The 15,795-nt window shown below is 44.8% G+C and overlaps 1 protein-coding gene across 8 annotated transcripts in view; it reads left to right on the plus strand.

Annotated features, from left to right (window-relative positions):
* Positions 1–15,795, plus strand: part of NCOR2 (nuclear receptor corepressor 2) — a 3,277,114-nt gene that overhangs the window by 2,316,162 nt on the left and 945,157 nt on the right. For all 8 annotated transcript variants that reach the window (XM_044068530.1, XM_044068534.1, XM_044068533.1 and 5 more), the window contains one exon: positions 8,853–8,918. In XM_044068530.1, coding sequence (XP_043924465.1) covers positions 8,853–8,918 — 66 coding nt within the window. The remainder of the gene's footprint in view (positions 1–8,852; positions 8,919–15,795) is intronic.

Here is a 15,795-nt window from a genome sequence, read left to right on the forward strand (position 1 = left end):
CCACAGTGATGTGGTACATAAACAAACAGGGAGGAATCCATTCCTATCCCCTGTGCAGGCTAGCCATGTCTCTTTGGAACATGGCTCTGGAATTATAAATCCAACTTCAAGCACAATTCCTGCCAGGCAAGGAAAACACGCTGGCAGACAACCTAAGCAGAAATATGACAGATCCACACGAATGGAAGTTGCATCCTCAAGTTTTTGCAAAGATAATTCAAGCATGGGGAAGGCCAGATATAGATCTCTTTGCTACCCACAGAAATTACCAATTGACAAAATTCTGCTCAAGGACCTATCATCCACAGGCCTGGAAAGTGGACGCACTTTCTTTCAGTTGGACGACAGTTTATGCCTTTCCACCTCTTCCTCTGCTGCTCAAAGTTCTATTAAAAGCCAGAGCAGACAGACCAAAGATGATTCTCATTGCTCCAGACTGGCCAAGACAACACTGGTACCCTCTCCTGAGGAGCCTGATGCATTCCCCACCATGGATCCTGCCTCTAATGCCTCTTCTGTTAACCCAGCACAACTTCAAAACTCTTCACAGTCAGCTGAAAACACTCAATCTAGCCGCATGGAGGATTCCTTAAATTCACAACAGACTCTCCTCTCCAAGGAGGTGCAGGATGTCATTTTGGAGGCCAGAAGACCTTCTACTAGAAAAGCCTACTCCGCAAAATGGAAACGGTTTTGTGCCTGGAATCAGAAAAAGGGACAGAATCCTGGAATACTGAATTTACCTCAAATATTACAGTACCTATCTGAGATGTTACGCAGTGGACTTTCATTCTCCTCCATCAAAATCCATGCCTTAGCCATTTCTGCTCAATACAACACTGGTCCTCCTTTATTCTCTCATCCTCTCCTAAGACAGTTCCTCAGAGGGGCTAAGAATATAAATCCCCCAAGGAAGCAACCAGTGCCTGCTTGGGACCAATTTAATTCTAGAAAAACTGACCTTGCCTCCATTTCAGCCAGCTGCTTCAACAGAACTGCAATTTTTGTCATGGAAAACAGCCTTCCTTCTGGCTATCACCTCAGCACGCAGGGTTTCGGAACTACAAGCCCTCATGGCTGTGCAGCCTTTCATCATTTTCCATCAGGACAGAGTATCCTTATGAACTAACCCTTCCTTTATGCCAAAGGTAGTATCCAGTGTAGCCTTGAATCAGGCTATCCACTTACCTACCTTTTACCCTAATCCACAAAACAAAGGGGAGAGACTACTACATTCCTTGGACATTCGCAGACAGCTTCATTATTACTTGGACAGGACAAAGCCATTCAGAAAATCAGAGCAACTCTTTGTGTCCTATGCTACAAGGCTATTTCCAAACAGACAATCTCAAAATGGATAGCCCACTGCATACGCTTTTGTTATTCTTTTCATGGTAAAACTATACCTACAAGCATCAGATCTCACTCCACAAGGGCCACAGCTACCTCTGCAGCTTTCCTCAGGGGGGTTCCTACCAAGGATGTTTTGGAAGCAGCCACTTGGAGTTCTGTGCATACTTTCTCCAAGCACTACCACCTACCGTTATACTCCAAATCTAGAGTGGGCTTTGCCACTGCAGTCTTGCAGGGCATCCTTGCTCCTCCTAGTTCCACTTAGTGCCTACCACCCCTTTTTTAGCTTTGGGATTCTACCCATCTGTTATGACTGCAGCTGTATGCACGATGAACATAGTACAGTTTTGTACCTACCATAAATGTAGATGTTCGAGTGCTAATACAGCTGCAGTCCAGGTTTCCCTCCCTCCTTCCCCTCTTGGAACAGGCCTAATGGCTAACACGTCCTCATAGAACCTGATTGGGGTATTCTTTTATGGTGTATTTGCTTGCAACTACTGTTTTTTGATTATATTGCACTGCATTATTACATAAATTCATGTTTTGCCTTCCTTCTGAGGGCACCTGACATCTGGGGCAAGAAAAACTGATGAAAATGGCGTCGGCTGGTTCTTTTATACCCCTGCTGCACTGACGTCAGGGAAGAAGCGATGACATCTGACGCCGGACCTAGACTTTGGAATTCGGCCGACCGAGGACCCGCCTGACGGCAGGATAACCCATCTGTTATGACTGCAGCTGTATTAGCACTCGAACATCTACATTTATGGTAGGTACAAAACTGTACTTTTCGGCACTCGGGTTTCCTCTGTTGGACCCGAGGGGGATACCTCGGGACTCCTGTCAGTTCTGAGCCTCCCTCCCGGTGCTTCAGCTCGGGGAATCTTGACTCCGGTCGTGGTCTCAGAGACTGGTCGATCCTCGGACTCAGGGGGGACCGGCCTTGGAGGCGATGAGGAGAGCCATGGCCAGGTCATCAGGTACATCACCTGTATCAGTCACTCTGTCCCCTTATACCCCGGCTAGAGCCTCTGACGCCCCCCTCTCCATGGATGGCAGAGCCCGAAGGTCTGGGGATACCCCCTTGAGCGGTCCCCTACTTTCTGAGGGCCCCTCAGAGTCGGTGCCTGAGGAGCCTCCCAGTAAGATGTCGTGCAAGAGGAAGCGCATTGACTCTCAGGACGAGTCCCACACCTCCGATACCGACCTCGAGGAATCAGAGGGGTCCCCCAAGTTATCCTCCGATAATGTCTCTTTCTCCGACATCCTGGAGATTTTGAGACAGAGAGGCGACTGGCCTTCCAAGACCCCCTCTGAGGAGGAGTCGGTATTCCTCAAGGCCTTTGGAGCTCAACCCTCTGCCTCCTGGGTGTCTCCACCCTTCGACGAACTCCTGGACTTGATTTGTCGAAGGGTGTGGGAGAACCCTGATTCCGTGGAACCGGTGCCCAGACGTCCAAACAAATTCCTGTCTGCTCCCCCGGGCAAAGAGTTCCTTACCAAAGGGGTTTCGGTAGATGCCTTGGTGGTGGCGGCAGCCACTCAGCAGGAAGTTGCAGAGGCTTCTTCTTCAGTCCATCCTCCTAACAAGAAGTCCAGGAGTATGGACTGGTATGGGAAGCGTACCCTGTCTTCGCCGACCCTTACCTTACAGTCGTTGAATTACCTCTGTCATTTCACTCGGCTCCAAAGAGGTCTCCTGAAGGAGCTAGGAGATACTCGGACGGGTAACATGCCTGAGGCGGTAGCGCAGACTGTTAATGCCCAGTTGTCTACCCTAGGTTCCATTGTCAACTCGTCTATGAGGCTCATATCTTATGCAGCCGAAGGGGCGAGTAGAGCAGCTAGCTCAGGCGTAGCTCTTAGAAGGCAAGCCTGGATGCGCCTGTGTCATTTCATGGAGGCCTTTAAGTCTTCCTTCACTGACGCCCCCTTTGATGGGTCCTCTCTCTTCGGACCCAAAGTGAAAGACACCCTCACCAGATGCGAACAGGAGGGAAAGACCCTATCTGCCGTAGGGGCCTGTTTTTCTCTCCCTTCTAGGCCTTATCTCAAGGCTCAGAGAGGAGGGAAAATGTGGCTCAAAAAGTCTCAGAGGTCCTTTCCCGCAGCTCAAGGTGAGTCCCCCTCCAGAGGCGGGGGGGGGGGGGGTTATTCTGGAAGACGCCGTCCTAGAGGCAGAGGAGGCCCCCACAACTCGGGAGACTGCGATTCCTTTCACGGTTCTTCCTTCCAGCGTTCCTGAGGCGTTGCCTGACTGTGCTATTTCGGAGCCAGTCGGGGGCCGAATTTCATTGCATCCGGAAGCCTGGGAAAGCATCACCTAGGATTGTTGGGTGCTTCACATAGATACCGGAGGTTACACTATTCCCTTTGCGTCGACAACCCCCCCCCCCCGCCAGTCAGAAGGATCCCGGACGTCCCACCCAGTCAACGGGATCAAGCAGCACTAGAAGTTGCAAAGCTGCTAGAAAAAGGAGTCATCCAACCAGTCCCTTCAGACCATGTCGGATTAGGAACTTACGACTCTTTTTGGTGCCGAAAAGAACAGGGGACCTGAGACCCATTCTGGATCTCAGTCGACTGAATCACTACGTTCTGAAGTCCAAGTTCCGGATGGTCACACTTCAGTCCATTTTTCCACTGCTGGAGAAAGGAGTATGGATGTGCTCCATCAATCTCAAGGATGCCTACTACCACATCAAAATGGAGAGGGCATCCAGGAGTCATTTACGCTTCTGGTTAGGAGCCAGTCACTTCCAGTTTCGTGCCCTGCCCTTTGGTCTCACCACAGCCCCCAGGGTGTTTACCAAGTGTTTGGCAGTGGTGACAGCTCACCTGAGATGTCTGGGATTCCAGACGTTTCTGTATCTGGACGACTGGCTTCTCACCGCCCCCACCAGGCATCTGCTCGTTCAAGCCAGGGAGACGACCATCTCACTTTGCCAACGTCTAGGAGTTACTTTGAACTGGAAAAAGTCTGCCTTGCAGCCCTCACAGCGTGTTGTTTTTATAGGCGCAGAGCTAGACTCTGTTCAAATGTGCGCCTTTCTGCCACATGACAGGATAAGAGTGTTGCAGTCTCAGATCCACGCACTGTTGCCCCTCAGAAAAGTTCAGGCCAGGTTAGTTCTTCAGCTCTTGGGATCCATGGCCTCCACCATCATGCTGGTACCTCTGGCCAGGTTACACATGCGGATCCTACAGTGGCTCCTGTCGGTTCAGTGGTCCTTTCAGAAGCTTCCTATTTCCCACCTGATACTTCTCACGGAAAGATGCAAACAGGACCTCCTCTGGTGGCTATGCTCCTCCAATCTGGACAGAGGAAGGAGCTTGATTCCTATCTAACCAGTGGCCACGGTGACCACGGACGCCTCCCAGATGGGGTGGGGGGGCATTATCTAGGCGGGACGGTCCAAGTCACCTGGCAAGATCACCAGGTACACTTGCACATCAGTGTTCTGGAGATGAGAGTGGTGTTTCTGGCATTGCGAGCACTCCAAGACTCTCTACCTCGGGAAACGATCGCAGTTCACTCGGGCAACATGTCCGTAGTGTGGTACCTGAACAAGCAGGGGGAACCAAATCTTATCCCCTCTGCAGAGAGGCCATGCGAGTGTGGCAGTGGGCAGTGTCTTCCCAACAGTTTCTGGTGGCAACGCACATTCTGGGGAACGTGATAGCGGACAGGCTAAGCAGAGCTATTCTGATGCCTCACGAGTGGTCCCTGAACAACCGAGTGGCGGTTCAGATCTTCAAAAGGTGGGGTTAGCCTTGCTGCGATCTCTTCGCCAGCCCCCTCAATGCCAAATGCAGCAAGTACTTCACTCTGATCCCCCCACAGGGGGAGTCACCCAGGGACGCTCTAGCTCACGATTGGCCCCCCTGTCTGGTCTACACTTTCCCTCCGTTTCCTGTTACCAAGAGTGATACAGAAAGACATATCCTTGGGAAGCAGGATGATCCTTATTGCTCCACACTGGCTTCGACAAGTATGGTTTTCTTTTCTTCAATGGTACGCACTGGACGGTCCATGGACTCTGGACCCAGTGCCGGACCTCCTGATTCACATGTCAGAACAACTTCATCCATCCCTGCGAACTCTCAGGTTGACAGCCTGGCTGCTCCACTTCCATCGCTAGTCAGATGACATTCCTCTTCACCTGAAGTGGTGCACATCTTGTCTTCTTCTCATAAGTCTTCCACCAGGAAGATTTATTCCAGCAAATGGAGGAGATTCTCTATTTGGGCTCAGGCCCAAGGTTTGGACTCCTTCACAGCCCCTATTCCGTCGGTCTTAGATTTTTTAGCCATGTTGTTCCGTCAGGGCTGTGTGCCCGCTACCATTAAAGTACAGTTGGCGGCAATTTCCAATTTTCACACATCTTACGAGCCCTCTCTTATGGGCCACAAACTCTGTAAAGCCTTTCTAAAAGGCGCTTGGTTACTTTGTCCCCCTGTTTCAGAACCTGTACTGCCATGGGACCTGAACCTTGTGCTACAAGCTGTGACATCACCACCCTTTAAGCCGGCTGCCACTTGTGACTTAAAGTTCTTATCTTGGAAGACATTTTTTCTGATAGCCATTACATCGACCAGGAGGGTATCAGAACTTCAAGCTTTGTCCATTAAACCTCCGTATTTGATCTTTCATAAGGACAGAGTTTCCCTGAGGCTTAACCCTTCCTTCCTTCCTTCCGAAGGTGTCATCCACTGTCAATCTCCATCAATCTATTGAGCTACCAGTGTTCTTTCCGAACTTCTCCAATAAAGCAGAGTTCAGGTTTCATCAGTTGGATGTGCACAGGAAACTGAGATTTTATTTGCATAGGACTAAGCATGTTAGGAAATCTGATCAACTGTTTGTGTCCTTTTCAGAAAACAGGGCAGGTTGCCCTATTTCCAAGTGCACAATTTCTAAATGGATCAAAGATTGTATTTCATTTATCTGCTAGTCAGCAGGCAGAACTTTACCCTTTCCTGTCAAGGCTCATTCTACCAGGGCTATGTCTACATCAATAGCTTTCCATGCTAGGCTTTCCTTGGATGATATTTGTGCTGCGGCCACTTGGGCCTCTCCCAACACTTTTATTACTCATTACAAGCTGGACGTGGCTTCTAGGGGCCGGGCTTCCTTTGGTTCCACGGTTCTCAGGAGTATCTTCCTATGAGCCTCCCAGGATAGAGGTGCTGGGGACGCTGTCCCGTGAGTAAGGAATGTAGGCGGGATAGGACCACATAACATCAGTTAGTTATGTACTCACCATAACGATCGATGTATGTGGTACATCTCGCCTACATTCCTACGTACCCTCCCACCTGCCCCCTTCCTAAAGGATTTGGAACAATGTTGGCTCTGTGGACCTCTCAAGTTCAGTGGTTGTGTTCTTTTATCTTGTTGGAATTTCTTCCAGTGTTGATTGAGTATGGGTTATGATTGGTATCCTTGCAAACAAGATCTGGGGCTAGGGCGAGGTGCATCTTGGGATACCAGGTTAGCCCAGCCAATTAGAGACTTCGTGCTAGAAAAATTTGGCCGATTCTAGGCCTCCGAACCCATGAGTAAGGAATGTAGGCGAGATTGACCACATACATCGATCGTTATGGTGAGTACATAACTAACGGTTTTAACTTACAGCCAACAACTGTTAGTCCTCAGACTTTGTTTCTGGCAGCTGACCATATGGTTTTCTAAACTATTTGAATTTGGAACTTTTCTTCATTTGGAAGAAAAAACACCTCTCTTGTTTAACAGTTTTTTTTCTAGTGACATGAGAATCTGCTAGTTTATTTACTATTTTTGCATAATTTTGTTGCGATTTTTGAAGCGTTATCACTCTGCGTTTCATTCTCTTTTGTAATAGTGAGAGTGGAACTAAGGCTGAAACTGAGTCAGGCAATGTTAATGTGCACATGATAATTTTTTTTTTCTTTTTTTTTCTTCGTTTTGTTATCCTGATTGGTCCTACTAGACCTGCAGCTCTTTTCAGGGTGTGACTTGAAATAGTATTTGTACATTTTTCATTTTATATGTCATTCCTGTTCCAGAGAGACCCTGTCCTGTGTGCCTGCATCTCAGCATCTGTGACACCCCTGAGGATGACTGTGCACCATAATTTTCTCACTCCACCTACCTTCTGCAGTCCATGTGAGGAAGCATACCCTTTGTTAGTCTCTTTAGTGTGGCCCTCTGGAGCAGGTAGTCCCTCCCACAAGGAAGTGAGCAGTGTACTGCCTGTGGATGTGAATGTTAGCCAGTAGCTGAGTGGAACACTTGCAAAGTTAGTGATGAAGCTAGGCAGAAGTTCCATCATTTTTATGCCGTCCCTGGAAACACAGTGATACTAATTGTCAAGGTGACTTCTGTCATTGCAGCTATATATAGTACAACTGACCACTGGTAGGAAACAGATTCAGTGAAGGCACTCCCTTGGCATGGAGCCTCATCAGAACCACCCGGTACTGTTCATCTTTGATCTGCATCCACTTGCAATCTGGGGGCACTGTTGTGGTAGACGAAAGGAAAGTCTGTCTTACAGTAGCCTGCCTTGAACTACTTGTTTTGTTTTGGTACATATAAGTTCATTGGTAACTACTAGGATAACTGTCCTTGCAGGCCATTTTAAGCCTAGCCAGTTTCCCTTCAAAGCTGAAAAAGTACGTTGTGCTTGTGAGGTAAGCACCTTTACCATTATGCCAACCACAAAGCAAATTGTTGTGGAAATGCTGGGGACTGAACCCCTGACCTTGTACATGCAAAGCATGCAGTCTACATCCCCCATGTAACACATAAGGCAGGCAATCATTTGGCTTTGTCTGTGCTTATCTAGGCTGCATGCTGTCATCTGCTCAGTGAAGTTTGTACATCTTCATGCATGATGGTGTTTTCCTGCTGGTATTGAGTGCATTTACAGGTGCGGAGCTTATCAGTGTTAGCACTGACATGACAGAACTAGTCGTTGTAAGACTGAATGATATGAACTGAGTTTTGTCACTGTTGGGCATTATAGCTTTGTGACAAATACCAAAACTGAGTCTTGTATCAAAGCTAAGCGGCCAAGGTACCTGTAACATTGACTCATTCACCAGAGAGCAACTGGATATAACAACATGTATGTAACAAGTGCTGTTGCTATGCAAATAGAGTCCGGTAGAAAGATGTTGCACAATGCAGTCAGTAACAAACAGCTAATGTCTGTGCTTTACATAAGGTGTTGTCTTAGAGCTCTCAAGTAACAATCCATGGACTGATTAAATGTTAATTTTGGGTTTCCAGGAGCATGCTCATTTTTAGCCACTAGTATCCATTTGTAAACAGTACAGAATAACAGACTCCCTAGTGTTGACTACAGCATGTAGTTTTAAAGTTTGCTTGCTGCTTCTAGCATTAAAATAGTTGTGTACTGATTGGCGGTTTTCATTTTCTTATTTAATGTGAATTTCATCTGCTATGTTTTTCTTGTTTGTGTTATTAATAAATAACCGTTTTACTTTAGCAACCAGTTTGGAAATGAATGAGAGCTCTCGCTGGACAGAAGAAGAGATGGACACAGCCAAAAAAGGTACTCATTTCTGATCTTGATGATAAAAGAATAATGGTAATGTACTTAGTGAACTGTGGCATTCCCGACATCAGCTATGCCTAGTTCGTTGTTTAGGATAGTCTGTTTATCATTAATGCGAACATTAAAAATTAGTTCCTTCATTCTCAGTAAAACAGCACTGAAAGAAATGGTAGTTTTTTTTTTAAAAAATGAGTTGCCTAGCCTCCAATAAAGTTGTATAAAAAAATCATGTGAAGATAGTGACATCTTAGACGCACACTATACATGATGGTGTGTGTGTATTTGTTTGCTTTGGTGCACGTGCACAAGTGATTGTGTGTGTGTGTGCGCGTGCGTACGTGCGTGTGTGTGTGTGTGTGTGTGTGTGTGTGTGTGTGTGTGTGTGTGTGTGTGTGTGTGTGTGTTTGCATATGTCTTGTATTTTTAATAATACCAACTTGCTGAATCATGTGTCATTGAATAACGGCTCGGGAAATTGTGTGACAGTTGTTTGCTTTCATTTCCTTTATTTCTAGGATTTCCATCAGTAGGTCTGCTAGTCTGCATTTCTGCATTTTAGTTGTGTTATTTTATTTTTACTTTATTTTGATGCACGGTTTTATGTTGCTGTCTGTCGCTGAAGTGTGAGGTCATAATAGAATGTCAAATGTCAGCATGCAGGAACTGATTTTAGTATATTCTAATAAGCTTACAGCTACGTTTGCTTAGTTATATTGTGGTTGACCATACTGGTGAAGAGTCAACAAGCCTGTATGTAACTGCTGAAATTACCCCACTTCCTGTCCAACAGGACTACACCTAGAAATACGCAGTGACTCATTTTTGTATTACTCGTTTGTGAAAGCAGACTGTTAAAGATGTAGAACTAAAAGACGAATCTCTGAAAGCTGCAAAATAAAAATGATAGGCTCTCCAAGTTGAACAGGTTCTGAGAGATGTTCCAACTTTCAAAAGGCAATTGCTGGTGGGAAAAGCATCCATTCATACCAGAACTCATATTAAGGTATAGCAGGTATGTTGTAAAAGACCTCGCCCCACCCCCACCATCCATGAAAAAATAAGTTTACCAAAGTGTAATAGAAATAGCATTTTTTTTCACTTTCACTGCTATATTGGAGCGTGAATATTTAAGTTAAGGAGAGGTGTACTGCCCCCTCCCCATAGTTTGTTTTATGTTTCATATCTCACTGTGCATATATTCTGCTGCAGCTGTATGCTTCTTTTCCTGGTGATGTACTCTGACATTCAGTAGTTTTTCTGGGCCCTTCCAGGCATGGTTATACTCTGCTTTAGCTTTAGTCAAGTGTTGATGTTGCTCTTTTCTCTTTATACTGTTAGTATTCTCTCTCTTTTGACTTTTAGCATCAGGTCTTCAGATCACAGACTAGTAAATGAAGTAGACATGATGACCTGTGAAGACATCTGTTACTGATGAGCACTGGATGACGTGACATTATTCTGAGTTATGTTTCCAAGGTCTGCTGTTATTTGTTTTGTTTTTTTTTCTGTTTCTTTTTGTCAGCGGACCGCCTACAACAACATAAGACATTTTCTTCATGAGAATGAGTTATCTTCAAATGTTACGGTCATGCTTCAGCAGCAGTGAGGCTTCATTTTTGGTCTCTTTTCAGTGGATACTCTAGACCCCTAGCACTTTAGTTCCTTCATTGCCTATGCTCTTCCTTGAAGCTGTTCCTGCTTGAAACAGTGAGGTCCAGCACCATGCAGATCTTCTGGTCACCCAGAGAACTGAAAATCCTTACAGGTGCTCATGACATGTAAACTTAAACAATGAGAAAGCTGGAGATTGTACACTGGGGGTTACAGGGACCTTCCCGTTTGTGTATTTTGGGGTACATGAGATTGTATACTTGGGGTTACAGGGACCTTCCTGTTTGTGTCTTTTGGGGTACTTGAAATTGTACACTGGGGTTACAGGGGCCTTCCCGTTTGTGTATTTTGGGGTACTTGAGATTGTACGCTGGGGTTACAGGGACTTTCCCGTTTGTGTCTTTTGGGGTACTTGAGATTGTACACTGGGGGTTACAGGGACCTTCCCGTTTGTGTATTTTGGGGGTACTTGAGATTGTACACTGGAGGTTACAGGGACCTTCCCGTTTGTGTCTTTTGGGGTACTTGAGATTGTACACTGGAGGTTACAGGGACCTTCCCGTTTGTGTATTTTGGGGGTACTTGAGATTGTACACTGGGGGTTACAGGGACCTTCCCGTTTGTGTCTTTTGGGGTACTTGAGATTGTACACTGGGGTTACAGGGACCTTCCTGTTTGTGTATTTTGGGGGTACTTGAGATTGTAGACTGGGGTTACAGGGACCTTCCTGTTTGTGTTCTTTGGGGTACTTGGCTAGGCTTGTTGCACTGTCTGTAACACATCTTACTGTCATGTTTGTTGTAGCGTTCTGGTTCTAACGCCTTGTAGTTGCCTCCAGGGCTTCAACAGGTGTTGCTCAAGTTGACCTTCATTCCCTTTGGAAGGAAAACCTAACTGTCAGCTGACCATCCCTTCAGCCTCCAGCCTTGGGTTATCTTCCAACTACATCTGTGCCAATGAGCTGGCAGCTGTGAGACATCAGTGACATTATGAAGAAGATGAAAGCTGCTCGACAGAGAATCAATCTACCAACCTAACAGTATCTGCTGGGGCGTGTGTGTGTGTGTGTGTGTGTGTGTGTGTGTGTGTGTGTGTGTGTGTGTCTGTGTGTGTGTGTGTCTGTGTGTGTGTGTGTCTGTGTGTGTGTGTGTCTGTGTGTGTGTGTGTGTGTGTGTGTGTGTGTGTGTGTCTGTGTGTGTGCGTGTGTGTGTGTGGACATAATTGCATTAGTGTGTGTGTGTGTGTGTGTGTGTGTGTGTGTGTGTGTGGACATAATTGCATTAGTGTGTGTGTGTGTGGACATAATTGCATTACTGTGTGTGTGTGTGTGTGTGTGTGTGTGTGTGTGTGTGGACATAATTGCATTACTGTTCTCTTAAGAACAAACCAGATATTCAGGCATGAACTAATAATGGCATGTCAGCCCTCAGTCTGTGGGACTTAGAATTTACTTGTGTTACCTAAAGCTCAAAGTTTATTATATGTAAGTATTGTATGTAAAGTGTTTCCATACTTACTTTAAATGAGTGTATGTAAAGTGTTTCCACACTTCAAATGTAAGCATGTATATTCAAATGAAACCATACAGTACAAGACTTGAGATCTGTCACAATGAACTTTGTTGCTCATGCCTGATATTGAATGTACATATTTGTAAACTGTACTATATACTGTATCTTTTCTACTTTTATATCTTTACCGTATTATGTATTATGGAGCTTTTCTCCCTGGGCCTCCACTAAAAACGGACACGTTTGGGCCAGTGGACTTCACCGGTAATCAAACTGGAAATAAATAAATAAATAAAGCACCAAATTAAGCACCTTTATGTAACTGTGAAGTTAAGAAATTAGTTACTGTTCCCTACAGTTCAACTGTGAACTATTCCTGCTAGAGGTGTGTGTGCATGTGTGTGTGTGTGTGTGTGTGTGTGTGTGTGTGTGTGTGAACTTGGTAGAAAGGGTCTGTTGTAAGGGCAACTGTTTCATCTTCTTGTCATTGTTAGGAAGCAGAATGTAGCTGCATTTAATGTTAATATCAATGGCACTGCTTACCTGCATTAGTTAAAGTTTAAAAAGTAAATAACTGCCTACATTTTCAGGGCACCTTCCCTTCTGCTACTTTGTTATTAACAAGAGCAGTACTCAGGAGGCTGCCCTGAATCGCAGGCAAAACCCATCACCTTCATAAACCGCTTCTTACAGAGCTGCCTTAGGTTTGAAAACTGTTTTGAATTAGGCCATGCATTGTAATGTGCAATCATTATACGGTGTTTATTATATGTAAGTATGTGTGTTTGCCTTATGAAAGCTCAGTGTATATGTTTGGTTTGGTGTTTTATTTCCATTCACAAATTTTCTCGGCTGCATTTTATGTATTTAACACGACTGGAAGATCACAATATATGTGATTACTCTGTTCACCCTTGCATGTTATTTATCTTAGCTTTGTGGTTTTAAGATTGCATAGATTAGTATATTTTAATAAGACCAGATGAGAACATGGAGCTTGGGGGCTTGCTTCCATGCAAAACACTGTGCTTTGGTTGTGTAGATTTCTTTTACAGTTTATAGATTTGGCTGTTTGACATCAAATGCTTACTTGTTTGCCTGTTTGGTGGGGGCAGGGGTGTTGGATCAAAAATACATTTTCTTTCTTTGTATATTTGTATATATCTATAGCTGTCCATCTCTCTCTTCTCTCTCTCTCTCTCTCTCTATATATATATATATATATGTGTGTGTGTGTGTGTGTGTGTATATATATATATATATATATATATATATATATATATATATATATATATATGGTTCCCTATCAGAAGCCTGAAACACTATAAGCCTGAAAATCAAAATCCTGAAACCAAAAGCCTGAAAATTCAAAATCGCGAAAACCCAAAATCCTGAAACTCAAAATCCTGAGAACACAAATAATGCTAATATGTCACTATAAAGACACTAATATCTACCAACTGACCCTGACCCTAACCCTAAGGTCCGTCACTATCGCACACTCACCTGACCCGCTCACGCCCTAACCCTAACTCACTTAAACCGCCCCTAACCCCAATATTTGTCACTAATGCATACATGCCTAACCTGCGCCCTAACCCTAACTCACTTAAACCGCCCCTAACCCTAACATAAAACCAGTCAAGACACTTACCTGAACCCAACGCATGACCTAACACCACAGGGCTAACAATAGCAAAGCCACAATGACGTCAGTATGTTCATTTTGTGTTTTCAGGATTTTGAGTTTCAGGATTTTGGGTTTTCGGGATTCTGAATTTTCAGGCTTTTGGTTTCAGGATTTTGATTTTCAGGCTTATAGTGTTTCAGGCTTCTGATAGGGAACCATATATATATATATATATATATATATATATATATATATATATATATATATATATATATATATATATATATACACACACATATATATATAGATACGTAGGTTCGTAGGGGGCTTGCTTCCATGCAAAACACTGTGCTTTGGTTGTGTAGATTTCTTTTACAGTTTATAGATTTGGCTGTTTGAGATCAAATGCTTACTTGTTTGCCTGTTTGGTGGGGGCAGGGGTGTTGGATCAAAAATACATTTTCTTTCTTTGTATATTTGTATATATCTATAGCTGTCCATCTCTCTCTTCTCTCTCTCTCTATATAAGATATATATGTATATATATATATATATATATATATATATATATATATATATATATATATATATATATATATATACGTAGGTTCATAGGTAGGTACTAGGCTGTCGGCCCTAGGGCCTATACAAGCCTAGCCATAACGATTCCCTGGCTATTGCTTCCCACAAATATTTACTTTCCTGGACCTCTGTCTAGCAGGGCTACTTATGTGATCCCTGGGGTGAATTTTCTATCTCCCATCCAATCGTCAAGGTTTCTCTTGAAGAGGGCCATTGAGGCACTCTGCCTGACATGTACGGGCATCCTATTCCAGAGTATGGGGAGTCTCTGGGTCAGGAACCTATCACTCCAGCATGTTCTATTCATCGTGATGACAAGGTTAAGATCCCTGGAGCGTGTGGCTCGGAGGGATTGGGATTTCTTTAAGTGTAGCATGTCCAACATCTCTGGGTTTGACATGGCTTTGTATGTTAGGCAGAGATCGCCTCTGAGTAGGCGATATACGGCAGAGTATAGCTGAAGTTTCTTTAGACGTTCAGCATAAGGCATCTGCTTTAGGCCTGTGATTCATTTTGTGAGGTATTTCTGCGGCCTTTCTAGTTGTTGCAGATGTCTTGTGAGGTACATACCAAATGGGGCATTGTATTCTATAATGGGTCTAATGAGGGATGAGTACAGAGGGACAATGACCTCCTTTTTTCTGGACGAAAAGCCCTTAGCGATGAGGTGTGCCACATACAAGGATTTTCTAACTGTTGTCGCTATGTGGTTATCAAAGGTGAGACCACTGTCCACCTGTTTCCCTAGGTCTCTTATCACACATTTGGTGTTTAGTGTACTGCCACCTATGTGGTAGTTCACAGGTATGTGTTTTTTTCCCAAAGGGGACAACTATACAGTTTTTGGCATGTAGCTTGAGCCCATGGGTCTGGCACCAGGCATCTGTTTCGGTAAGGCCCTTTTATAGTATATCCACACATCATTTGGGGATTCAGTAATGGCTCCCAACTTGCAGTCATTTGCGAACTTTGTAAGCCGAGTCCCTTAGTGTTGGCCTGTACTTCAGAGAAGTACATTCCAAACAACAGTGGTCCCAGGACTGAACCCTGCGATACATCACTTGTCTGGAGCTGGATTTGGAGTTGGCTACTTTTACAGTGTGTGCTCTGTCAGTAAGCCATGTTGCAACCCATCAAGTGTCATAGGGATTAATGCCCAGCTTAGTAAGTTTATCTGTAATTCCAGAGTGGGGGATAGTGTCGAAAGCCTTGGCAAGGTCCAAGTAGGCTGTGTGAACCACCTTACCCTCGTCCACTTCTCTGGAGACTGTTTCGAAGAAGTCAGTCAGGTTCAGGAGGCAAGATTGGCCCTTCACGAACCCAAACTGGGTGGGGTCCAATGTTTGAGGATTGCCAATGTCTTTGTTTATAAGTTCCATGATAATACGTTCCATAGCCTTACAGATTAGGCTTGTCAGACTGATTGGACAGTAGTTCCCAGGATCCAAAGTGGATCCCCCCTTGTGGAATGGGATGACTGTAGCTGTGTGCCACTCTGTGGGCACGAAGCCTGAGGTGAGGCTATGATTAAACATTACAC

Source organism: Protopterus annectens, chromosome 4.part0 (genome assembly GCF_019279795.1).
Source record: "Protopterus annectens isolate FY-2018-M chromosome 4.part0, PAN1.0, whole genome shotgun sequence".
In the NCBI taxonomy this organism is placed as follows: Eukaryota; Metazoa; Chordata; order Ceratodontiformes; family Protopteridae; genus Protopterus; species Protopterus annectens.